This window comes from Mustelus asterias, chromosome 22, assembly GCF_964213995.1.
Source record: "Mustelus asterias chromosome 22, sMusAst1.hap1.1, whole genome shotgun sequence".
Taxonomy (NCBI): Eukaryota; Metazoa; Chordata; class Chondrichthyes; order Carcharhiniformes; family Triakidae; genus Mustelus; species Mustelus asterias.
This window is the reverse complement of record NC_135822.1, coordinates 43,379,706-43,406,128: the sequence shown is the minus strand read 5'-3', so window position 1 is coordinate 43,406,128 and position 26,423 is coordinate 43,379,706. Positions and strand designations below refer to the sequence as shown.

The 26,423-nt window shown below is 44.1% G+C and overlaps 1 protein-coding gene across 8 annotated transcripts in view; it reads right to left on the bottom strand.

Moving 5' to 3' along the window:
• LOC144510017 (uncharacterized) overlaps positions 1-26,423 on the bottom strand; it is a 275,355-nt gene that overhangs the window by 121,788 nt on the left and 127,144 nt on the right. For all 8 annotated transcript variants that reach the window (XM_078239203.1, XM_078239202.1, XM_078239206.1 and 5 more), the window contains 3 exons: positions 17,994-18,091; positions 13,455-13,629; positions 5,211-5,308 (listed from right to left, as the gene is read on the bottom strand). In XM_078239203.1, coding sequence (XP_078095329.1) covers positions 5,211-5,308; positions 13,455-13,629; positions 17,994-18,091 — 371 coding nt within the window. The remainder of the gene's footprint in view (positions 1-5,210; positions 5,309-13,454; positions 13,630-17,993; positions 18,092-26,423) is intronic.

The following is a 26,423-nucleotide window of genomic DNA, read 5'->3' as shown; positions in this document are numbered from 1 at the left end:
AACAGAAGAAAAACACAGTGAGAGCAATGCTTTTAAAGATGGTCTTGAAGAGTTTATTTTATTGGGTGTAGAATTGAAGGAGCTAGATTTGGCTCCTGTTGATGACCAATTTAACGATTACACAGAATAATAATTACTGTTAACCCAAGATGGAACTGAGAGCTTAATAAAAGAAAATAAAATTCCAAGTATTTCGCAATAGCTATCATTCAGTGCCAAGTTTCCAAGGCAAACTTTCTAAACATGGGTAAAATTTCTATCCCCCACTCCACTCTTTCTCCTTTCCTTTTTAAACTGCGCTCTCAATACAATATCCACATGAAACAAAATATGGACTTTGTTCTGTGGATATGTAGTTACTGGCAGCTGGACTGAAACTGTTCATGGTATTTACATGGTATTCATGGTATTTACCACCAGATAAGAAATTGGAGCCTGACCCAATAAAATGTTTGCCCTACAACCATTTGATCGACAAATGGCTGTTAATTGACTTGAGACAGGGTGTACAGTCCTCAACGACAGGAAGTCTTGCCTACAAGAGGTTGCTTTTCTTCATTGCTGACTGCACCACCAGAGGTAGTGACCACTGCCAGTTGTTCAGTGAGGCCTGTCAGAAGTATCCTGCACTGGGGGTCTCATTGATTATAGGTGTCCTGGTGATAGTCAAGAAGCTGGACTGGACTAACCATATCAATACTGTGGGTACAAGAGCAGGTCAAAGGCTAAGAATTCTGTGGTGAGTAAATCACCTTTTAGGGGTGATCTTACAAAAAAAATTCTAAGTAATGGATGCGCATGAAAACAGGAGAGTTTCTGACCCGTTTTGTGGGTGAGTTCAAATATGCTCTCATAAGCACTTAGACTAAAACACAACCCAGGCTGCGACTGTCCAAGGGGCACCCTCCCTGCCCTTGACCTCCCCTGGGGGCCTCAATGGTCTCCGGTTCTACCGGTGAGGTCGTCACAACAATTTACGCTGTTGCTGGGGACCATTCGTGATCCTTGCCAGCGTTAACCAGTAGAACCGGAAGCCATTGAGGCCCACCGGGGTGGTTAAGGGCAGGAAGAGTACCCCTTGGTCAGTCCCAGCCTGGCACTGCCAGCCTGGCATCCTGGCACTGCCAGTGCGGCAGAATCTCCCAGGCGCATTGATTCAATGATAAACATATTTAAATTTAATTTAAATAAATTATTCCGCCTCATGCCAGAAATGGGCACAAGGCTGACCTTGTCTAATATCCCTTGTGGAGGAGCAAGAAATCAGGCGTGAACATGATTTCTCGGCTATCACTTGATCCTACCATCTCACCCTGCCCATTGGCCTTTGACTCCCCAAAGCCTGTCCACCATCAACGTGCGCAAGTCAGGAATGTGGTGGAATACTCGTCACTAGCCTGGATGCATGCAGCTCCAACAACATTCTAGAAGCTCGACACCATCCAAGACAAAGTGGCCCGCTTAATTGGCACCCCTTCCACAATTATTCAATCCCTCCACCACCGATGAACAGTGGCAGTATAATGTACCATTTACAAAATGCACTGCAGAAACTCACCAAGGCTGGTTAGAAAGCATAAGGGCAACAGAGACCTGAGAACACCATAGAACATAGAATATAGAACAGTAGAGCACAGAACAGGCCCTTCGGCCCACGATGTTGTGCCGAGCTTTATCTGAAACCAAGATCAAGCTATCCCACTCCCTATCATCCTGGTGTGCTCCATGTGCCTATCCAATAACCGCTTAAATGATCCTAAAGTGTCTGACTCCACTATCACTGCAGGCAGTCCATTCCACACCCCAACCACTCTCTGCGTAAAGAACCTACCTCTGATATCCTTCCTATATCTCCCACCACAAACCTATAGTTATGCCCCCTTGTAAAAGCTCCATCCACCCGAGGAAATAGTCTTTGAACGTTCACTCTATCTATCCCCTTCATCATTTTATAAACCTCTATTAAGTCTCCCCTCAGCCTCTTCCATTCCAGAGAGAACAGCCCTAGCTCCCTCAACCTTTCCTCATAAGACCTACCCTCCAAACCAGGCAGCATCCTGGTAAATCTCCTCTGCACTCTTTCCAGCGCTTCCACATCCTTCTTATAGTGAGGTGACCAGAACTGCACACAATATTCCATGACCTGAAGGTTCCCCTCCAAGTCACTGACCATCCTGACTTGGAAATACATCGCTGTTCTTTCATTGTTGCCTGGTTGAAATCCTGGAATTCCTTCCTGAACAACACTATGGGTGTACCTGCACTTCTGGGACAGCAGCAGTTCAAGAAGGCAGCTCACTACCACCTTCTCAAGGGCAAGGAATGGTCAATAGATGCTACCTCCTCAGTGAAGTCCACCTTCCATAAATGAATTCAAAAACATCTGACTCTGGTAAAGAGGGTAGAGTTGAGGGGCCAGGCTAAAAAGACCACAACAGGAAGGAATCTTAGAAGGGGTTAAACCTTCTACTTCAACGCCTCTACTTCCTCAGAAGACCAAGGAAATTTGGCATGTCCGCTAAGACTTTCACCAACTTTTACAGATGCGCCATAGAAAGCATTCTTTCTGGTTCATTCACTGCTTGGTATGGCTCCTACTCTGCACAGGACCGCAAGAAACTACAAAAGGTCGTGAATGTAGCCCAATCCATCATCTAAACCAGCCTCACATCCATTGACTCTGTCTGTACTTCCCGATGCCTCGGCAAAGCAGCCAGCATAATTAAGGACCCCACGCACCCCGGACATACCCTCCTCCACATTCTTCCGTCAGGACAAAGATACAAAAGTCTGAGGTCACGTACCAACCGACTCAAGAACAGTTTCTTCCCTGCTGCCATCAGACATTTGAATGCACCTACCTTGCATTAAGTTGATCTTTCTCTACACCCCAGTTATGACTACACCACAGCTAACACTACATTCTGCACGAGAGTCATAGACTCTCTCGTTTCCTTCTCTATGAACAGTATACTATGTCTGTAAAGCACGCAAGAAACAATACTTTTCACTGTATACTAATACTTGTGACAATAATAAATCAAATCAAATTAAATCCAAAGAGGGGGCACACTGATGGCCCAGTGGGTGTTTTTTGTGAGCCTCTCCCATTGCCGTTAAATTTCAGCGAACGTTGGCTGCTCAATTCCCTATCCTATAACTCACAAAGTTTCAGCAGGGCAGGGTGGCCAGGTTCAGTGTCCACTGGATTTTACATGCTACCCCTAACCCACCCTCGAAATTCACACCTTTATCTCTTTTCAGATCCTTCCAGCAGAACACGAGAACACAAGAAATAGGAGCAGGAGTATACATATGGCCCATTGAACCTGCTTAGGTACTCAGTATGATCATGGTTGATCTTGGGCTTTAACTCCACTTTACTGTCCGTCCCCAATAGCCACTGATTCCCTGTGAGACCAAAAATCCATCAGTCGTAGCCTTAAATATATTCAAGATGGAACACCCTCTGGGTTCAAGTTTTCTCCTCATCTCAGTCCTGAAATGATCAACACCTTATCCTGACCCTGTGTCCCTGTGTTTGAAATTCCACAGCCAACAGAAATAATAGTGGATACAGTCATATCCCTTTAGAATCTTGTAGCTTTAAATTGGATCACTCCTCATTCTTCTATACTTCAGAGAACATGAAGCTAATTTACTCAGCTTTTCTGCTGGAGTACAATTGGTCCCGGTGAATGGTAATGTTTTAGCTCGAGTGCCAATCCCTTTCCCACTGGAGCATATACATTGATATTGATAAATGTTTGGACATGGATGTTGGTACCAGAAATAATACCCAAAGCAGAACATAATTTATGTCATAGACAGCACAGGAAGTCTGTGTTAGCACATATCCAGTTAATATTGGTGATTGTTTATGGGTTTCACACAACATAATTCAGATTTTTCAAAAGCTCCTTTTTATGGCATAGTCTGTCTGGGCAATTTTCCTACTACCTTTGAAGATATGTGATTGTCCACTCTGTTAATAGCATGTCAGTTGTGTTAAGCTTAAGATTATTCAAGTGGAGGGCATTGATTGATTGATTAAGTACTTTGAGCACATAAAAAGAAAGACTTGCCTTTATTGGTTCTCAAAAGAGCTATAAAGAGAGACATCTGGGATAATGGCTGCTGGTTAAAAGGACAGTAAGGAGTCTAACAACACCAGGTTAAAGCCCAACAGGTTTATTTGGTAGCAAACGCCACTACTTTCGGAGCATTGCTCCTTCGTCAGATGGAGTGGAAATTGGAGATGGAGATGGAGTGGAGATTTCCACTCCATCTGACGAAGGAGCAGCGCTCCGAAAGCGAGTGGCGTTTGCTACCAAATAAACCTGTTGGTCTTTAACCTGGTGTTGTTAGACTCCTTACAGTGCTTACCCGAGTCCAATGCCGGCATTTCCACATCATGGTTAAAAAGGAGGCAGATTTTAATAATGCTTCATCCTGTAAATGTACTCATATTAAGTGAAGGATTGGGTCTACTTTCCTACTTCACCATCTGACTTCAGAATGAATTAATACACTACTTGGAGCATCATTGCATTGTCTATCCCACAGCATCTTGGGGTCTCACCCCTCTGAGCTACAATGCAGTAGTCTTCCAGTATTCATTGTGCCACAACCGTTTACTGTCAATACAGTTGCAGCATGACATGGTGGCACAGTGGTTAGCACAGCTGCCTCACAGCTCCAGGGACCCCGGGTTCGATTCCTGGCTTGGGTGACTGTGTGGAGTTTGCACATTCTCCACGTGTCTGCATGGGTTTCCTCCGGGTGCTCTGGTTTCCTCCTCCTGTCCAAACATGTGTGGGTTAGGTTGATTGGCCATGTCAAATTGCCCCTTAGTGCCCCGGGATGCATAGATTAGAGGGATTAGCAGGGTAAATGTATGGGATTACGGGGATAGGGCCTGGGTGGGATTGTTGTCGGTGCAGATTCAATGGGCCGAATGGCCTCATTCTGCACTGTAGGGATTCTATATCTATATCTAGTTGCATCTCAATTAATTAAGGCCTTCAGTTGATGTTAAAATGCAAAGTAAATTTACAGCCATTTGTGTATTTCACATTATTCGCAACGTTTGGGGAAACAATTAATAAATTATAAATATCAAATGATATTTGGCCATTTGAAAGAGAAAATGTTTGCAAAGTGGAAGGCAACAACCAATGAATCAACTTTTCTGAATGTCTCATACTCACAGAAAGATTCAGGGCAGAAGAATCTAATTCTGTAATCCTCACAGCTCCCGTCATTTTGCTCTTCATTAACACAAGCAAAGCCAGAAGAAATGCTGCACCTGTTTAATACAAAAAGGCAAGGTTTCATATTGTTGTTTTTTAAAGAAATTCATAATAGGGCTGGACTTCAATGCACAGGAGTGGGGCTTTTTGGGGCCAGTGTCAGCAGGGAACCGAATTAATACCAGTGAAATTGACAGAGTGTTAGAAAGCTTGCTCCAACTTGCCACCTTCCACATTTAACCTTGGCACTTTAGGCTCCATGAGAACAACTTTGTCAGGGGAAGCGGATTGTCAAGTTCAATATGTTAGCTGCTCAACAAAAATGTCTTTTGCAATTTGTGATTCAATGGATTTCCTGTAAATTATCAGGAAAAAGCAAAGTGAGCAAGCAGCTGACAGGCATCAGTGCACCACCTGAGGACATCAGAGCCTCACAAGGCTCATGGTGTGACCTCAGCTCACATTATGACATTCTTGACCAGCTGGGAAGTAAACTTGGTGGTACCCCTTGGGTGTTGAACAAGATTAAACTAAATTGGCAAGCAATTCACCAATTGGTTCATGGAAGGAACACATTACAGAAACTCTTGGAGAAATACAAGGAGGTATTTGTAAATACTTTAGTGGAAATGACCGGAGCCAAGGCATGGCTTAAAATAAAACCTGATAGCATCCCAAAATGCATCAAGGCAAGAACTGTGCCATGTGCTATCAAGCCAAACGTTGAAGTGGAACTTAAAACAATAATCAAAGATGGACTGATCCAGTCTGTGACGACGAATGATTGGGCAACTCTAATATATGTTAATGGAATAGGAAGACTTACTTCATTTTGATCCTAATTTAAAAACACAACTCGCATGTTGACACATTGCCCTTTGGAGTGAGTGCAGTGGTTTCACATATGATGCCAAATGGAGATAAAAGATTATTAGCTTCGCTTCAAGAACATTGACAAGCACTGAACAAAACTATGTTCAATTGGAAAAGGAAGCTCTGAATTTCATTTTTGGAATCAAGTGATTTCACCATGACCTGCATGGAAGACATTGTACATTATGAAAGACTGTGGTGTGTTAACAATGATCTTTGGTCCATACAAAGGAAAAGGAATATCTCTAGCTGTGAGTGGTTTGCAGAGATGGCCCCTCATCTTATTAGTGCACAATTACCAGATTAAAGACAGAAGATCTGAGCAACAAGCGGACGCCGATGCTCTATCACATCTATCAATTTGGGACAAAGACGAATCACAGGAGAACTATGTGAACATCTTGTACTTACGCCAGGTTGATGGTTTACCTATTACAGTCTCTCCAGTGCAAAGATGCACAAAGTTAGATCTGGTGATGGGGAAAGTCATGGACATGATCTTGAAAGGAATTTCATCGAATAAATCATTGTTCCACAGGAGCAGGCTGAGGGTAAGGGAGCTTGTTTGTGCACTAATTTATTTAATTATTTTTCAGTTAAATTTGTGAAAAAAATCGGAGGTTTTTTTTCAAAACAGGAAATAGGCCCAGCAGCAGCCTGGTAAGGTTTTGGAGGGTTTAAAAGTAGGCCGCGCCTTTGAGCGGGCAGCGTCGTTAGCGGGCAGCGGAGTGAGCAGGGGACAGAGTGAGAGCTGAAGGGCTTTGGCTCAAAACAGGCTTCGGCGAGAACAGGCAGAGGCGAGAGTAGGTTATTTTTTTCTTTTCAGAAAGTTTATTCCTGTATTTCCCCAGAGCAAAAAAAACTGCCAGGCAAGATGTTGGAATGCTCCTCTTGCAGGATGTGGGAGATCAGGGAGACCTCCGGTATCCCTGACGACAGCACCTGCAAAAGATACATTCAGCTGCAGCTGCTAGCTAAGCGTGTTAGGGAACTGGAGAAGGAGCTTGATGACCTCCATCTAATTCGGGAGAATGAGACGTATATAGACAGTAGCTTTAGGGAGATAGTTACACCTAAGCAGCAGAGCACAGGAAATTGGGTTACTGTAAGGAGAGGAAATGGCAGTGTGAAAGGACAGGCAGAGCAGGGTTCCCCTGTGGCCATACCCCTCCACAACAGGTATACTGAATTGGATACTGTTGTGGAAGATGCTTTACCTGGGACAAGCTGCGACAGCCGGAACTCTGATACTGAGTCTGGTTCTACAGCGCAAAAGGGTGGGATGAAGAAGAGGAGAGCAGTACTGATAGGGGACTCGATGGTCAGAGGTACGGACCGGAGGTTCTGTGGTCGGGACAGAGACTCCTGCATTGTTTGTTGCCTCCCAGGTGACAAGGTCAGCGATGTCTCTGATCGCGTGCACAGCGTTCTAAAGAGGGAAGGTGATCAGCCAGATGTCGTGGTACACATCGGTACCAATGACGTGGGAAGGAAGAGTGAGGAGGTCCTAAAGAGTGAGTACAAAGAGCTTTGAAGGAAGTTAAAAAGCAGGACCCCGAGGGTAGTAATCTCAGGATTGCTACCTGAGCCACATGCCAGTGAGGGCAGGAGTAGGATGCTTGGGCGGATGAACACGTGGCTGAGGAACTGGTGCAGGGGGCAGGGTTTCCAATTCTTGGATCATTGGGACCTCTTCTGGGGCAGGTGGGACCTGTACAAGAGAGACGGGTTACACCTAAACTACAAGGGGACCAATATACTTGCAGGGAGATTTGCTAGTGTTATTGGGGAGCGTTTAAACTAGATTTGCAGGGGGGTGGGAACCAGAGTGCCAGAGCAGATAGTGGAGCAGGTGTAAAAAGACAGGTTAGTTCAAGCAAAATCACAAATGGAAGGGAAGAGTGTGGTGGAAATAATTTTTTGAGGTGTGTCTATTTCAATGCCAGGAGTATTGTAGGGAAGGCAGATGAGCTGAAGGCGTGGATAGACACGTGGAAATATGACATTATAGCTATTAGTGAAACTTGGCTACAGGAGGGGCAGGACTGGCAGCTCAATGTTCCAGGGTTCCAATGTTTCAGGCGGGATAGAGGCAGAGGGATAAAAGGTGGGGGGGTGGCATTGTTGGTCAGGGAAAATGTTACAGCGGTACTCAGGCAGGATAGATTAGGGAGCTTGTCTACAGAGGCCCTATGGGTGGAGCTGAGAAACAGGAAAGGTATGACCACATTAATAGGCTTGTATTATAGACCACCCAATAGTCAGCGAGAACTGGAGGAGCAAATCAGCGGAGAGATAGCTGACAACTGCAAGAAACACAAAGTTGTGATAGTAGGGGATTTTAATTTTCCACATATAGATTGGGACTCGCATACTGTTAAAGGTTTAGACGGGGTAGAGTTTGTAAAATGTGTTCAGGAGAATTTTCTACATCAGTATATAGAGGTGCCAACTAGAGAGGATGCGATATTGGATCTCCTATTGGGAAATGAGTTAGGGCAGGTGATGGATGTGAGTGTGAGGGAACACTTTGGATCCAGTGATCATAATGCCATTAGTTTCAACCTGATCGTGGATAAGGATAGATCTGGTCCTCGGGTTGAAGTTCTGAACTGGAAAAAGGCCAAATTTGATGAAATGAGAAGGGATCTGGGAAGTGTGGATTGGCACAGGCTGTTCTCTGGTGAGGATGTAAATGGAAAGTGGGAGGCCTTCAAAGGAGAAATTTTGAGAGTGCAGAGTTTGTATGTTCCTGTCAGGATTAAAGGCAAAGTAAATAGGAATAAGGAACCTTGGTTCTCGAGGGAGATTGTAACACTGATTAAGAGGAAGAGAGAGTTGTATGAAATGTACAGGCAGCAAGGAACAGATCAGATGCTCGAGGAGTATAAAAAGTGCAAGAAGCTACTTAAGAGGGAAATCAGGAGGGCTAAAAGAAGACATGAGGTTGCTTTGGCAGACAGAGTGAAGGAAAATCCAAAGAGCTTCTATAGGTATGTTAGGAGCAAAAGGATAGTGAGGGATAAAATTGGTCCTCTTGAAGACCAGAGTGGTACACTGTGTATGGAACCAAAAGAGATGGGGGAGATACTAAATGGTTTTTTTGCATCCGTATTAACTGAGGAAACGGGCATGGAGTCTACGGAAATAGGCCAAACTGGTAGGGAGGCCATGGAACCTTTACAGATTAAAGGGGAGGAGGTGCTCGCTGTCTTGAGGCAAATCAGAGTGGATAAATCCCCAGGACCGGACAGGGTATTCCCACGGACCTTGAGGGAAGCTAGTGTTGAACTTGAAGGGGCCCTGGCAGACATATTTAAAATGTCAGTATTCACGGGGGAGGTGCCAGATGATTGGAGGGTGGCTCATTTTGTTCCGTTGTTTAAAAAAGGTTCCAAAAGAAATCCGGGAAATTATCGGCCAGTAAGTTTGACGTCGGTGGTGGGCAAGTTATTGGAAGGTGTGATAAGGGATAGGATCTACAAATATTTGGATAGACAGGGACTTATTAGGGAGAGTCAACATGGCTTTGTGCATGGTAGGTCATGTTTGACCAATCTATTAGAGTTTTTCGAGGAGGTTACCAGGAAAGTGGATGGAGGGAAGGCGGTGGATGTTGTCTACCTGGATTTCAGCAAGGCCTTTGACAAGGTCCCTCATGGGAGGTTAGTTAAGAAGGTTCAGTCGCTGGGTATACATGGGGAGGTAGTGAATTGGATTAGACACTGGCTCAATGGAAGAAGCCAGAGAGTGGTTGTGGAGGATTGCTTCTCTGAGTGGAGGCCTGTGACTAGTGGTGTGCCGCAGGGATCGGTGTTGGGTCCATTGTTGTTTGTCATCTATATCAATGATCTGGATGATAATGTGGTAAATTGGATCAGCAAATTTGCTGATGATACAAAGATTGGAGGTGTAGTGGACAGTGAGGAAGGTGTTCAAAGCTTGCAGAGGGATTTGGACCAACTAGAAAAATGGGCTGAAAAATGGCAAATGGAATTTAACGCAGACAAGTGTGAGATATTGCACTTTGGAAGGACAAACCAAAGAAGAACGTACAGGGTAAATGGTAGGACTCTGAAGAGTGCAGTTGAACAGAGGGATCTGGGAATACAGGTACAGAGTTCCCTAAAAGTGACGTCACAGGTGGATAGGGTCGTAAAGAGTGCCTTTGGTACATTGGCCTTTATAAATCGGAGTATCGAGTATAAAAGTTGGAGTGTTATGGTAAGGTTATATAAGGCATTGGTGGGGCCGAATTTGGAGTATTGTGTACAGTTTTGGTCATCTAGTTACAGGAAGGATGTAAATAAGATTGAAAGAGTGCAGAGAAGGTTCACAAGGATGTTGCCGGGACTTGAGAAGCTGAGTTACAGAGAGAGATTGAATAGGTTGGGACTTTATTCCCTGGAGCGTAGAAGATTGAGGGGAGATTTGATAGAGGTGTATAAGATTTTGATGGGTATAGATAGAGTGAATGCAAGCAGGCTTTTTCCGCTGAGGCTAGGGGAGAAAAAAAACAGAGGGCATGGGTTAAGGGTGAAAGGAGAAAAGTTTAAAGGGAATATTAGGGGGGGCTTCGTCACGCAGAGAGTGGTGGGAGTGTGGAATGAGCTGCCGGATAAAGTGGTAAATGCGGGGTCACTTTTAACATTTAAGAAAACTTGGACGGGTTCATGGATGAGAGGGGTGTGGAGGGATATGGTCCAAGTGCAGGTCAGTGGGACTAGGCAAAAAATAGTTCGGCACAGACAAGAAGGGCCAAAAGGCCTGTTTCTGAGCTGTAATTTTCTATGGTTCTATGGTTCTAAATAGAGGAGCAATCAAGAATCCAAGGTATACTGAACAAGGGAACTTCATAGAATCATAGAATCCTGATAGTTCAGAAGGAGGTCATTCGGCCCATGGAGTCTGCACCGACTCTCTGACAGAGCATCCCACTCAGGCCCGATTCCTGTAACCCCATGTATTTACCCCACAAATCCCCCTAACCTATACATCTTTGGACACGAAGGAACAATTTACCATGGCCAATCCACTTAAGCTGTACATCTTTGTGCTGTGGAAGGAAACAAGAGCATCTGGAGGAAACCCAGGCAGACATCGGGAGAACATGCAAACTTCCCACAGACAGTCACCCGTGGCTGGAATCAAACCCGGGTCCCTGGCGCTGTGAGGCAGCAGTGTTAAACTTAAATAAACAGGACAAAATGGAGTACTTCTGTGGGGGATTACAGTGATAATTCCACCATGCTTGTGGAGTCATCCACCAACCAAATCCAGGAAGGACATCCAGGAGTCATTCATTTGAAAGAACTCACAAGGAGTTATTTCTGATGGCCAGGACTCGACTCACACATTGAAGAAAGTGTAGGACGGTGTCAGTCTTGTGCAAGGATACAAAATACTCCACCTCATCAACCACGTCACCCATGGGATTGGCCAAAACAGCCTTTGCAAAGAGCACATATTAATTTTGTGGAACCAATTGAAGGATCCATGTTTCTTGTCCAAGTGGATGCACATTCCAAATGGCCTGAAATCATGATGATGAAATTGACGACTACTGAAAAGACAACTGAGCGACGAGACAAAGTACCTGCACAGTTTGGCAAATTGGAGCAATTAGTTAGCAATAATGGGACTCAGTTCATGTCAAAAGAATTTGTGGACTACCCCAGAAACCTTGGCATACAGCACATCAGAACTGTGTTACCATCCTTCCACCAATGGATTGGCAGAGACGTTGGTACAGTAATTGAAGAATGAATTTAAAGCATCAAAGGATGAGAAACCATGAGCCAAAAGAGTAACCAACTGTCTCATATCCTACAGAAACATAGCCCATGCGACATACAATAGCCCATACCAAGAAACGACTCTTCAATTGAGAAATACTGCCAAAATCTCGCAATTTCTTCTACGGTGTAAACCCATGATGACAGAGTTTGGAGGTGACAAAAAGAGAATTTTTGATTTGATTTGTGATTGTCACATGTATTAGTATACAGTGAAAAGTATTGTTTCTTGCATGCTATACAGACAAAGCATACCATTCATAGAGAAAGAAACGAGGGACTGCAGAATGTAGTGTTACAGTCATAGCTAGGGTGCAGAGCAAGATCAACTTAGTGTGAGGTAGGTCCATTCATAAGTCTGATGGCAGCAGGAAGAAGCTGTTCTTGAGTTGGTGGGTACGTGACCTCAGACTTTTACATATTTATCCCGACAGAAGAAAGTGGAAGAGAATATGTCTGGGGTTCTTGGGGTCCTTAATTATGCTGCTTCTTTGCCGAGGCAGCAGGACGTGTAGACAGTGTCAATGGATGGGAGGCTGGTTTGCAGAGTCAGTATCTGAAATATCAATATCTGACACTCGGTGTTTGGAAATCCCTGAACCTATGATCACGACTGTGTCGCATTCCGATTCGACACCAGTTGAACCAACATCATCTGGAGAAGCTGAAGAAGAACCAGCCTGATCAGATGATGCGTCTGAGCCAAGTGGCGAACAGACTACCGAGAACATGAAAGCAAAGCCTCCTGAAGGAAGGATTCTGCCTGAGCGTGTGTGACTATGAGGGAGAGACATGGCATTGCAGAGAGATGAGGGTGAGTGTCAGTGGTAGATAGACAGATGGGGATGTGAGGTAGTTAATAGATAGAAAGGGGAGGGTGCATCTGCAAGGCTGGTTAGTGGGAGTGATATGAAGCAGGCTTGATGATACGAAGTGAGAAGGTAGAATGATGTTCACATGCGAATATAAGTGAGTGTGCCACTATACCAACCCTTCTTGACCTGCTGAGGTCATTAACTATATTCAGCACTGAATCCAGGAACAAGGTACCACACTCTTGCTGCAGATCACATGGGCAACTTCCAGTCAGTCAGACCTCTGTTTCATCAGCAGACCTCTCTGTATCTTGAATAATGAAGAGTATCTCCATGTGGGTCTCTTACAACCCCAGCAACACATCCAAGAGTTAACGCTTCATAAACACTCATCCGCTGGATGCCTGGATTCCTTCCACCAATTCATTCTGTTCTTCTTCTCACTCAAATATTCATCAAACAGCATGTTTGGAATCTTCCTTTAAATATGGAAGTTGAAGTTGTCTCATGCGGGTCATCACCACCCCGTTCCCTGATAATGGGGTGGCAAAGCCAGAAACTCGACAGTAACGCAGTCGCTGCTAACACAACCACTGAACTTACTTCCAGGTTTCTCAGGCACTACCGGCCCCACCTCCCTGCTCCCAGCGAGATGGGAACCTAAAATCCAGCCCAAAGAAGACACAGTATCAAATAAGCTGAGAGGAATCATTATTTACTGAGGGATGTTGTCTCCGGTGTCTGAGGCAGGAACTCCTGATGTTGTCTCCACTTCACAGGCAACCGGTTTGCTGCAGATCTGACCAGGATATTCTTTCCGGAGATTCACAAGATCTTCATAATCCCCATTCCCTGACGGGTTATCACGGTCAAACCACTCAGTTTTGCAGCTGCCTGATAAATGCAACAGAAGAAAAGCACAGTGAGAGCAATGCTTTTAAAGATGGTCTTGAAGAGTTTATTTTATTGGGTGTAGAATTGAAGGAGCTAGATTTGGCTCCTGTTGATGACCAATTTAACGATTACACAGAATAATAATTACTGTTAACCCAAGATGGAACTGAGAGCTTAATAAAAGAAAATAAAATTCCAAGTATTTCGCAATAGCTATCATTCAGTGCCAAGTTTCCAAGGCAAACTTTCTAAGCATGGGTAAAATTTCTATCCCCCACTCCACTCTTTCTCCTTTCCTTTTTAAACTGAGCTCTCAATACAATATCCACATGAAACAAAATATGGACTTTGTTCTGTGGATATGTAGTTACTGGCAGCTGGACTGAAACTGTTCACTGTTGATGGTATTTACCACCAGATAAGAAATTGGAGCCTGACCCAATAAAAATGTCTGCCCTGCAACCATTCAATGGCCAAATGGCAGTTAATTGACTTGAGAGAAGGTGTACAGTCCTCAAAGACAGGAAGTCTTGCCTGCAAGAGGTTGCTTTTCTTCATTGCTGACTGCACCACCAGAAGTAGTGACCACTGCAAGTTTTTCAGTGAGGCCTGTAAGAAGTATCCTGCACTGGGGGTCTCATTGATTATAGGTGTCCTGGTGATAGTCAAGAAGCTGGACTGGACTAACCATATAAATACTGTGGCTACAAGAGCAGGTCAAAGGCTAAGAATCCTGTGGTGGGTAAATCACCTTTTAGGGGTGATCTTACAAAAAAAATTCTAAGTCCTGGATGTGCATGAAAACAGGAGAGTTTCTGACCCATTTAGTGGGTGAGTTCAAATATGCTCTCGTAAGCACTTAGACTAAAAAACAACCCAGCTGCGACTGACCCAAGGGGCACCTTCCCTGCCCTTGACCTCCCCTGGGGGCCTCAGTGGTCTCCGGTCCTACCGGCGAGATCATCACAACAATTTACCCAGTTGCTGCGGACCATTTGTGATCCTCGCCAGAGATAACTGGTAGAACTGGAAGCATTGAGGCCCACCGGGGTGGTTAAGGGCAGAAAGGGTGCCTCTTGGGCAGTCCCAGCCTGGCAGTGCCACTGCGATAGAATCTCCCGGGCTTATCAATTCAATGATAGGCATATTTAAATTTAATTTAAATAAATTATTCCACCTCATGCCGGTAATGGGCATAAGGCTGACCTTGCCCGATATCCTGTGTGGAGAGGCACGAAATACCACGTGAACATGATTTCTCGGCTATCTCGTGATCCTACCGTCTCACCCTGCCCTTTGGCCTTTGACTCCCCAAAGCCTGTCCACCATCAATGTGCGCAAGTCAGGATTGTGGTGGAATACTCGCCACTAGCCTGGATGCATGCAGCTCCAACAACACTCTAGAAGCTGAACACCATCCAGGACAAAGTGGCCCGCTTGATTGGCACCCCTTCCACAATTATTCAATCCCTCCACCACCGATGAACAGTGGCAGTATAATGTACCATTTACAAAATGCACTGCAGAAACTCACCAAGGCTCCTTAGAAAGCGCAAGGGCAACAGAGACCTGAGAATACCATGACCTGAAGGTTCCCCTCCAAGTCACTGACCATCCTGACTTGGAAATACATTGCCGTTCCTTCATTGTTGCCTGGTTGAAATCCTGGAATTCCTTCCTGAACAACACGATGGGCATACCTACACCTCTGGGACAGCAGCAGTTCAAGAAGGCAGCTCACTACCACCTTCTCAAGGGCAAGGAATGGTCAATAGATGCTGCTTACCCAGTGAAGCCCACCTTCCATAAATTAATTTAAAAACATCTGACTCTGGTAAAGAGGGTAGGGTTGAGGGGCCAGGCTAAAAAGATCACAAGAGGAGGGAATCCTAGAAGGGGTTAAACCTTCTACTTCAACATCTCTACTTTCTCAGAAGACTAAGGAAATTTGGCATGTCCGCTATGACTCTCACAAACTTTTACAGATGCACCATAGAAAGAATTCTTTCTGGTGCTTTCACAGCATGGTATGGCTCCTGCTCTGCCCAAGACCGCAAGAAACTACAAAAGGTCGTGAATGTAGCCCAATCCATCATGCAAACCAGCCTCCCATCCATTGACTCTGTCTGTGCTTCCTGCTGCCTTGGCAAAGCAGCCAGCATAATTAAGGACCCCACGCACCCTGGACATACTCTCCACCTTCTTCCATCAGGAAAAAGATACAAAAGCCTGAGGTCACGTCCCAACCAACTCAAGAACAGTTTCTTCCCTGCTGCCATCAGACATTTGAATGCACCTCCTTGCATTAAGTTGATCTTTCTCTACACCCCAGTTATGACTACACCACAGCTAACACTACATTCTGCACTAGAGTCATAGACTCTCTCGTTTCCTTCTCTATGAACAGTATACTTTGTCTGTAAAGAGCGCAAGAAACAATACTTTCCACTATATACTAATACTTGTGACAATAATAAATCAAATCAAATTAAATCCAAAGAGGGGGCACACTGATGGCCCAGTGGGTGTTTTTTGTGAGCCTCTCCCATTGCCGTTAAATTTCAGCGAACGTTGGCTGCTCAATCCCCTCCCTCCAACTCACAAAGTTTCAGCAGGGCAGAGTGGCCAGGTTCAGTGTCCACTGGATTTTACATGCTAGCCCTAACCCACCCTCGAAATTCAGACCTATATCTCTTTTCAGATCCTTCCAGCAGAACACGAGAACACAAGAAATAGGAGCAGGAGTATACATATGGCCCATTGAACCTGCTTAGGTATTCAGTGTGATCATGGTTGATCTTGGGCTTTAACTCCACTTTACTGCCCGTCCCCAATAGCCACTGATTCCCTGTGAGACCAAAAATCCATCAGTCGTAGCCTTAAATATATTCAAGATGGAACACCCTCTGGGTTCAAGTTTTCTCCTCATCTCAGTCCTGAAATGATCAACACCTTATCCTGACCCTGTGTCCCTGTGTTTGAAATTCCACAGCCAACAGAAATAATAGTGGATACAGTCATATCCCTTTAGAATCTTGTAGCTTTAAATTGGATCACCCTTCATTCTTCTAAACTTCAGAGAACATGAAGCTAATTTACTCAGCTTTTCTCCTGGAGTAAAATTGGTCCCGGTGAATGGTAATGTTTTAGCTCGAGTGCCAATCCCTTTCCCAGTGGAACATATACATTGATATTGATAAATGTTTGGACATGGATGTTGGTACCAGAAATAATACCCAAAGCAGAACATAATTTATGTCATAGACAGCACATGAAGTCTGTGTTAGCACATATCCAGTTCATATTGGTGATTGTTTATGGGTTTTACACAACATAATTCAGATTTTTCAAAAGCTCCTTTTTATGGCATAGTCTGTCTGGGCAATTTTCCTACTCCCTTTGAAGATATGTGATTGTCCACTCTATTAATAGCATGTCAGTTGTGTTAAGCTTAAGATTATTCAAGTGGAGGGCATTGATTGATTGAATAAGTTCCTTGAGCACATATAAAGAAAGACTTGCCTTTCTTGGTTCTCAAAATAACTATAAAGAGAGACATCTGGGATAATGGCTGCTGGTTAAAGAGGAGGCTGATTTTTATAATGCTTCATCCTGTGAATAACTGGTATTAAGTGAAGGATTGGGTCTACTTTCCTACTTCACCATCTGACTTCAGAATGAATTAATACACTACTTGGAGCATCATCGCATTGTCTATCCCACAGCATCTTGGGGTCTCACCCCTCTGAGCTACAATGCAGTAGTCTTCCGTATTCATTGTGCCACAACCGTTTACTGTCAATACAGTTGCAGCATGACATGGTGGCACAGTGGTTAGCACAGCTGCCTCACAGCTCCAGGGACCCGGGTTCGATTCCTGGCTTGGGTGACTGTGCGGAGTTTGCACATTCTCCATGTGTCTGCATGGGTTTCCTCCGGGTGCTCTGGTTTCCTCCTATTGTCCAAACATGTGTGGGTTAGATTGATTGGCCATGTCAAATTGCCCCTTAGTGCCCCGGGATGCATAGGTTAGAGGGATTAGCAGGGTAAATGTATGGGATTGCGGGGATAGGGCCTGGTTGTCAGTGCAGATTCAATGGGCCGAATGGCCTCATTCTGCACTGTAGGGATTCTATATCTATATCCAGTTGCATTTCAATTAATTAAGGCCTTCAGTTGATGCTAAAATGCAAAGCAAATTTACAGCCATTAGTGTATTTCACATTATTCGCAACGTTTGGGGAAACAATCAATAAATTATAATTATAAATATCAAATGATATTTGCCCATTTGAAAGAGAAAATGTTTGCAAAGTGGAAGGCAACAATCAATGAATCAACTTTTATGAATGTCTAATACTCACAGAAAGATTCAGGGCAGAAGAATCTAATTCTGTAATCCTCACAGCTCCCGTCATTTTGCTCTTCATTCACACAAGCAAAGCCAGAAGAAATGCTGCACCTGTTTAATACAAAAAGGCAAGGTTTCATATTGTTGTTTTTTAAAGAAATTCATAATAGGGCTGGACTTCAATGCACAGGAGTGGGGCTTTTTGGGGCCAGTGTCAGCAGGGAACCGAATTAATACCAGTGAAATTGACAGAGTGTTAGAAAGCTTGCTCCAACTTGCCACCTTCCACATTTAACCTTGGCACTTTAGGCTCCATGAGAACAACTTTGTCAGGGGAAGCGGATTGTCAAGTTCAATATGTCAGCTGCTCAACAAAAATGTCTTTTGCAATTTGTGATTCAATGGATTTCCTGTAAATTATCAGGAAAAAGCAAAGTGAGCAAGCAGCTGACAGGCATCAGTGCACCACCTGAGGACATCAGAGCCTCACAAGGCTCATGGTGTGACCTCACATTATGACAGACATTCTTGGAACAAGATCAACTGGCAAGAGGACTTAGTGGTCACAATTTATCACTGACTATGGAATCAAAGCTTCCCCACAGTGCAAAAGGAAGTCATTTGCTTCATTGAGTCTGCACCAACAACAATTTCTTTCCCCATCCCTATCCCAACCCCACATATTTACCCTCATAAAACCCCTGACACTAAGGAGCAATTTACCATGTCCAGTCAAGTGATGAAGGATAGTCAGCGTGGCTTTGTGCATAGGAAATTGTGTCTTACAAATTTGAGAGTTCTTTTGAAGAGGTGACCAAGAAAATAGTGGAGCTCAGTGCAATAGATGTTGTCTACATGGACTTTAGCAAGGCCTCTGACAAGGTACCACATGGTAGACTGGTCAGTAAGATTAGATCACATGGGACCCAGGGAGAACTAGCCAAATGGATACAAAATTGGCTTGCCGATAGGACACAGACGGTGGTGGTAGAGGGTTGTTTTTCAGACTGGAGGCCTGTGACCAATGGTGTGCCACAGGGATCAGTGTTGGGTCCACTGTTATTTGCTATTTATATAAACAATTTGGGTGAGAATATAGGAGGCACGGTTAGTAAGTTTGTGGATGACACCAAAATTGGTGGTGTAGTGGAAAGAGAAGAAGGTTTATCTGAGACTACAAAGGAATCTTGATTAACTGGGCCAGTAGACTGACGTACGGCAGATGGAGCTTAATTCAGATAAATGCGAGGTGTTGCATTTTTCTAAGACATACCAAGGCAGGATGTACACAGTTAATGGGGAGTGTTGTCGAACAGAGAGACCTCAGGTTGCAGGTACATAGTTCCTTGAAAGTGGCGTCACAGGATGGTGAAGAAGGCATTTGGCACACTTGCTTTCATCAGTCAGGGTACTGAGTACAGGTGTTGGGACGTTATGTTACAACTGTACAAGACATTCGTAAGGCCACATTTGGAGAAGTGCGTACAATTCTGGTCGCCCTGCTACAGGAAGGATGTTATTAAATTGGAAAGGGGGCAAAATATATTTACAATGATGATACTGGGACTGGAAGGTTTGAATTATAAGCAGAGACCTTACAATTATAAGCAGAAACCTTCCAGTCCCGGGACTCTTTCCCCCTGGAGTGTAGGAGGATGAGGGGTGACATTGTAAGAACATAACAACATAAGAACTAGGAGCAGGAGTCGGTCATTTGGCCCCTCGAGCCTGCTCCGCCATTTAATAAGATCATGGCTGATCTTTTCCTGGACTCAGCTCCGCTTACCCACCCGCTCACCATAACCCTTAATTCCGTTACTGTTCAAAATCTATCTATCTCTGCCTTAAAAACATTCAACGAGGTAGCGTCAACTGCTTCACTGGGAATTCCACAGATTCACAACCCTTTGTGTGAAGAAGTTCCTCCTCAACTCAGTCCTAAATCTGCTCCCCCTTATTTTGAGGTTATGCCCCGAGTTGTCATCTCACCCACCAGTAGAAACAACCTCCCTGCTTCCATCTTAACAAAGGTTTATAAAATCATGAAGGGCATAGATAAGATGAATAGCCAAGGTCTTTTCCCCAGGGTAGGGGAGTCCAAAACTGGAGGGCATAGCTTTAAGGTGAGAGGGGAAAAATTTAAAAGGGGCCTGAGGGGCTACTTTTTCACACAGAGGGTGGTGCGTGTATGGAATGAGCTGCCAGAGCGAGTGGTAGAGGCAGGTGCAATTACAACACTTAAAATACATTTGGGCAGGTACATGGATGGGAAAGGTTTAGAGGAATATGGGCCAAACGCAGGCAAATGGGACTAGTTCAGTTTAGCAAACCTGGTCAGCATGGATGTGTAGGGCCAAAGGGCCTGTTTCTGTGCTGCATATCTCTATGACTCTAAATGTGTGTAAGTATGCCAGGCAACTATCATGCACCATCCTGTACCACCTTCGTAATCACTTTGTATCTCAAACCAGAGTTACTGAGCAGCTGCCTGGATACAAGAAAATGTGGTTGATGACAATGTGATGAAGCAAATTAATGAGGCTTAAGAGTGATACAGTGAAAACTCAATAACAACATGTTGATGATGCTGTACCTGGGCAGAATGGGCGGTGCCCTTATTTAACATCAGCAAGGGTCTTCAGAAGACCTGTGTGCATATGTTTGATGCTCTATGCAGATGCCAATCTTTCTGACGTATTGTAAACCAATGCATCTCTGCACATGGTTACATGGTGACATCATTAAAGGCATTTGGGAGATTTTCCCTCGTTTCCACCAGAGACTGCAAGCAGGTGACACCTATGGAATAAAGCTCCACTGACTGCTCATTTTTAAAAATTCTTTCATGGGATGTGGGTCTCACTGGCTGGGTCAGCATTTATTTCCCATCCCTAATTGCCCTTGAACTGAGTGGCTTGCTGGGCCAGATCAGAGGGGCAGTTAAGAATCAATTACATTGCTGTGGCTCCAGAGTCACATGTAGACTAGACCAGGTAAGGAAGGTGGATTTCTTTCCTTAAAGGACATTAGTGAACCTGATGTGTTTTTATGACAATTGACAATGGCTTCATGGTCATGGTTAGACTTTTATTGAATTCAATCTTTGCTGTATAAGTGAGTTGACCACTGAGTTGAGCAGGCTACTCTGGCTTTGGTATTGTGTAATGAGGAGGGATTAACTGATGACCTCACAGTTAAGGACCCTCTGGGAAGTAGTGATCATGGTATGATCGAATTCAAAATTCAGTTTGGGGGTGAGAAAATGGAGTCTCACACTAGCGTTCGGGAATTAAGAAAAGGATATTGCAGAGGCATGAGGACAGATTTGGCCGGGGTAGAGTGGGCAGGACAGGGCTAAAAGGTCAGACAGTGGATGAATATTGGCAGTTGTTTAAGGAGATACTCAATTTCTCACAACTAAAATATATCCCAGTGAGGAAGAAAGATGGTAAGGGGGTTATAAAACATCCATGGCTAAACAAGAAGGTCAAGGACAATATAAAGACAAAAACTAAGGTATACCATATTGCAAAGGCCAGTGGCAGGCTGGAAGATTGGGAAACTTTCAAACATAAACAAAGGGTTACTAAAAAAGTAATAAAAATAGCTAAGGTAAATTACGAAAGAAGCCTAGCGCAAAATATCAAAAAGGATAGCAAAAGCTTCTATAAGTATATAAAAGGGAAGAGAGTCGCTAAGGTGAATGTTGGTCCCTTGGAAGATGAAACAAGAGAGTTAATAGTGGGGAACACTGAAGAGATGCTAAATCAATTCTACAAGTATATAAAGGGCAAAAGAGTAACAAGGGAGAGAGTAGAACCTCTTAAGGATCAACAAGGTCATCTATGTGCGGATCCTCAAGAGATGGGTGAGGTCCTAAATGAATATTTCTCATCAGTATTCACTGTTGAGAAAGCATGGATGTTAGGGAACTTGGGGAAATAAATAGTGATGTCTTGAGGAGAGTGCATATTACAGAGAGAGAGGTGCTGGAAGTCTTAAAGCGCATCAAGGTAGATAAATCCCCGGGACCTGATGAAGTGTATTCCAGGACATTGTGGGAGGCTAGAGATGAAATTGCGGATCCTCTAGCAGAGATATTTGAATCATCGATAGTCACGGGTGAGGTGCCTGAAGATTGGAGGGCGGCAAATGTTATGCCTTTGTTTAAAAAGGGCTGCAGGGAAAAGCTTGGGAACTACAGGCCAGTGAGCCTCACATCTGTGGTGGGTAAGTTGTTGGAAGGTATTTTGAGAGACAGGATCTACAGGCATTTAGAGAGGCAAGGACTGATTAGGGACAGTCAGCATGGCTTTGTGAGTGGAAAATCATGTCTCACAAATTTGATTGTGTTTTTTGAAGGGGTAACCAAGAAGATAGATGGGCAGTGCTGTTGATGTTGTCTACATGGACTTTAGCAAGGCCTTTGACAAGGTACCACATGATAGGTTGTTGCATAAGGTTAAATCTCACAGGATCCAGGGTGAGGTATCTAAATGGATACAAAATTGACTTCTTGACAGAAGCCAGAGGGTGGTTGTAGAGGGTTGTTTTTCAAACTGGAGGCCTGTGACCAGCGGTGTGCCTCAGGGATCAGTGCTCGGTCCACTGTTATTTGTCATTTATATTAATGATTTGGATGAGAATATAGGAAGCATGGTTAGTAAGTGTGCAGATGACACCAAGATTGGTGGCATGGTGGATAGTGAAGAAAGTTATCTCCAATTGGAATGGGATCTTGATCAATTGGGCCAGTGGTCTGATGAATGACAGATGGAGTTTAATTTATCTAAATGCGAGGTGATGCATTTTGGTAGATTGAACCGGGCAGGACCTACTCAGTTAATGGTAGGGCGTTGGGGAGAGTTACAGAACAAAGAGATAGAGGGGTACAGGTTCATAGCTCCTTGAAAGTGGAGCCACAGGGGGACAGGGTGGTGAAGAAGGCATTCAGCATGCTTGGTTTCATTGGTCAGAACATTGAATACAGGAGTTGGGACGTCTTGTTGAAGTTGTACAAGACATTGATAAGGCACACTTGGAAAATTCTGGTCATCCAATTATAGAAAGGATATTATTAAACTAGAAAGAGTGTAGAAAAGATTTACTAGGATGCTACCGGGACTTGATGGATTGAGTTATAAGGAGAGGCTGGATAGACTGGGACTTTTTTCTCTGGAGCGTAGAAGGCTGAGGGGTGATCTTATAGAGGTCTATAAAATAATGAGGTACATAGATCAGGTAGATAGTCAATATCTTTTCCCAAAGTAGGGGAGTCTAAAACGAGAGGGCATAGGTTTAAGGTGAGAGAGGAGAGATACAGAAATGTCCAGAGGGGCAATTTTTTCACGCAGAGGGTGGTTAGTGTCTGGAACAAGCTGCCAGAGGTAGTAGTAGAGGTGGGTACAATTTTGTCTTTTAAAAAGTGTTTAGACAGTTACATGGATAAGATGGGAGAGGGATATGGGCCAAATGCGGGCAATTGGGATTAGCTTAGGGATTTTAAAAAAAAAGGTGGCATGGACAAGTTGGGCCGAAGGGCCTGTTTCCATGCTGTAAACCTCTATGATTCTATGACTCTAATACTTGGCCTCAGTTTTCACAGTGGATGACACTCGTACCATTCCAATAGGAACAGGCAAGTCAGAGGCAATAGAAAGGGTAGAACTTGGAACAATCAACAGCGATAGGGAAAAGGTAGTCAGCAAACTATTGGGATTGAATGCAGACAAGTTTGGGCTTGATGGCCTACATCCTCGGGTATTAAAGGAAGTGGTGGTGGAGATAATGGATCCATTGGTTATAATATTCCAAATTCCAGGACACAGGAAATGTTCCAGTAGATTGGAAAAATGCTAATGTAACGCCCTTATTCAAAAAGGGAGGGAGGCAAAATGTGGGAAGTTACTGACCAGTTAGTTTAACATCTGTTATTGGGAAAGTGTTAGAATCAATTATCAAGAAAGCAATATCAGGACATTTGGAAAGTCAAAACGCTATCCATCAGAGTCAGCATGGTTTTATGAAGGGCAAGTCATGTTTGACTAATTTGCTAGAGTTCTTTGAAGATGTAACAAGCAAAGTAGATAATGGGGATCCTGTAGATGTAGTATATCTGGACTTCTGGAAGGTGTTTGATAAGGTGCCGCACAAAAGGTTAATTCACAAGGTTAGATCACATGGAATTAGGGTTAATTTATTAGCTTGGATAGGTGACTGGCTGATGGACAGAAGACAGAGAGTCAGGATAAATGTTTTTTTTCTGGATGGCAAGAAGTAACTAGTGGGATCGCAGGGTTTGGTCCTTGGGCCCCAGCTATTTACAATCTATATTCACAACTTGGATGCAGGGATAGAAGGCTCTATAGCCAAATTTGGAGATGACACAAAAATAGGCAAGACAGTAAATTGCAATGAGGAAATAAGGACCCTACAAATGGATATAGATAGGTTAGAAGAGTGGGCCTAAATGTGGCAGATGGAGTTTAACATGGATAAGTGTGACGTCATGCATTTTAGTCGGAAAAATGGGAAGGCGACTTATTATCTAAATGGGGAGAGACTTCGGAGTGTTCTGGTGCAGAGAGATCTTGGTGTCCTCGTTCATGAGTCACAGAAAACTAGAATGTTGGCATTTATAGCTAAAGGAATAGAATATAAAGGTAAGGAAGTATTGTTGCAACTATACAAGGCATTGGTGAGGCCGCACCTGGAGTATTGTGCACAGTTTTGGTCTCCTTATTTGAGTAAAGATGTAGTGGCATTGGAGGCAGTTCAGAGGAGGTTCACGAGATTGATTCCAGAGATGAAGGGTTTGTCATAGAATCATAGAAACCCTACAGTGCAGAAGGAGGCCATTCGGCCCATCGAGTCTGCACCGACCACAATCCCACCTAGGCCCTACCCCCACATATTTACCGGCTAATCCCCCTAACCTACACATCTCAGGACTCAAAGGGGCAATTTTTAACCTGGCCAATCAACCTAACCCGCACATAAGAGAGATTTAACAATATACTCTGTGGAATTTAGAAGAATGAGGGGAGATCAAATTGGGGTGCATAGGATGATAAAAGGTATGGATAAAGTAGACGTGGAGTGCATGCTTCCTCTTGTGGGGCATTCTAGGATGAGATGTTATAGTCTTAGGATAAGGAGTAGCAAATTTAAAACAGAGTTGAGGAAAAACTACTTTTCCCAAAGGGTTGTGAATCTGTGGAATTCACTACCCCAAAGTGCGGTGGATGTTGGGACAGTGAGTAAATGTAAGGAGGAGTTAGACAGATTTTTAATTGGTAATGGGTTGAAGGGTTATGGGGGAAAGGCAGGAAAATGGGGATGAGGAGTACATCAGCCATGATCGAGTGGCGGAACAGACTCGGTGGCCTAATTCTGCTCCTATACCTTATGAACTGATGACCACTTTAATAGAACATAGAACATAGAACAGTACAGCACAGAACAGGCCCTTCGGCCCACGATGTTGTGCCGACCTTCATCTGAAACCAAGATCAAGCTATCCCACTCCCTACCATCCTGGTGTGCTCCATGTGCCTATCCAATAACCGCTTAAATGTTCCTAAAGTGTCTGACTCCACTATCACTGCAGGCAGTCCATTCCACACCCCAACCACTCTCTGCGTGAAGAACCTACCTCTGATATCCTTCCTATATCTCCCACCATGAACCCTATAGTTATGCCCCCTCGTAATAGCTCCATCCACCCGAGGAAATAGTCTTTGAACGTTCACTCGATCTATCCCCTTCATCATTTTATAAACCTCTATTAAGTCTCCCCTCAATCTCCTCCGCTCCAGAGAGAACAGCCCCAGCTCCCTCAACCTTTCCTCATAAGACCGACACTCCAAACCAGGCAGCATCCTGGTAAATCTCCTCTGCACTCTTTCCAGCGCTTCCACATCCTTCTTATAGTGAGGTGACCAGAACTGCACGCAATATTCCAAATGCGGTCTCACCAAGGTCCTGTACAGTTGCAGCATAACCCTACGGCTCTTAAACTCCAACCCCCTGTTAATAAAAGCTAACACACTATATGCCTTCTTCACAGCTCTATCCACTTGAGTGGCAACCTTTAGAGATCTGTGGATATGGACCCCAAGATCTCTCTGTTCCTTCACAGTCTTCAGAACCCTACCTTTGACCCTGTAATCCACATTTAAATTAGTCCTACCAAAATGAATCACCTCACATTTATCAGGGTTAAACTCCATTTGCCATTTTTCAGCCCAGCTTTGCATCCTATCTATGTCTCTTTGCAGCCTACAACAGCCTACATTATTATGCAGCCTCTTTGCAGCCTACATAATAATAAATGACAAAACTGGTGATGAAGATGTTTCTCCAGTAAAAATATTCAAGAAACAATTCAGACCTGGATCTCGAGTCAAGGATGGATTTTCAGAAGACCATTCTCCCAAACCTG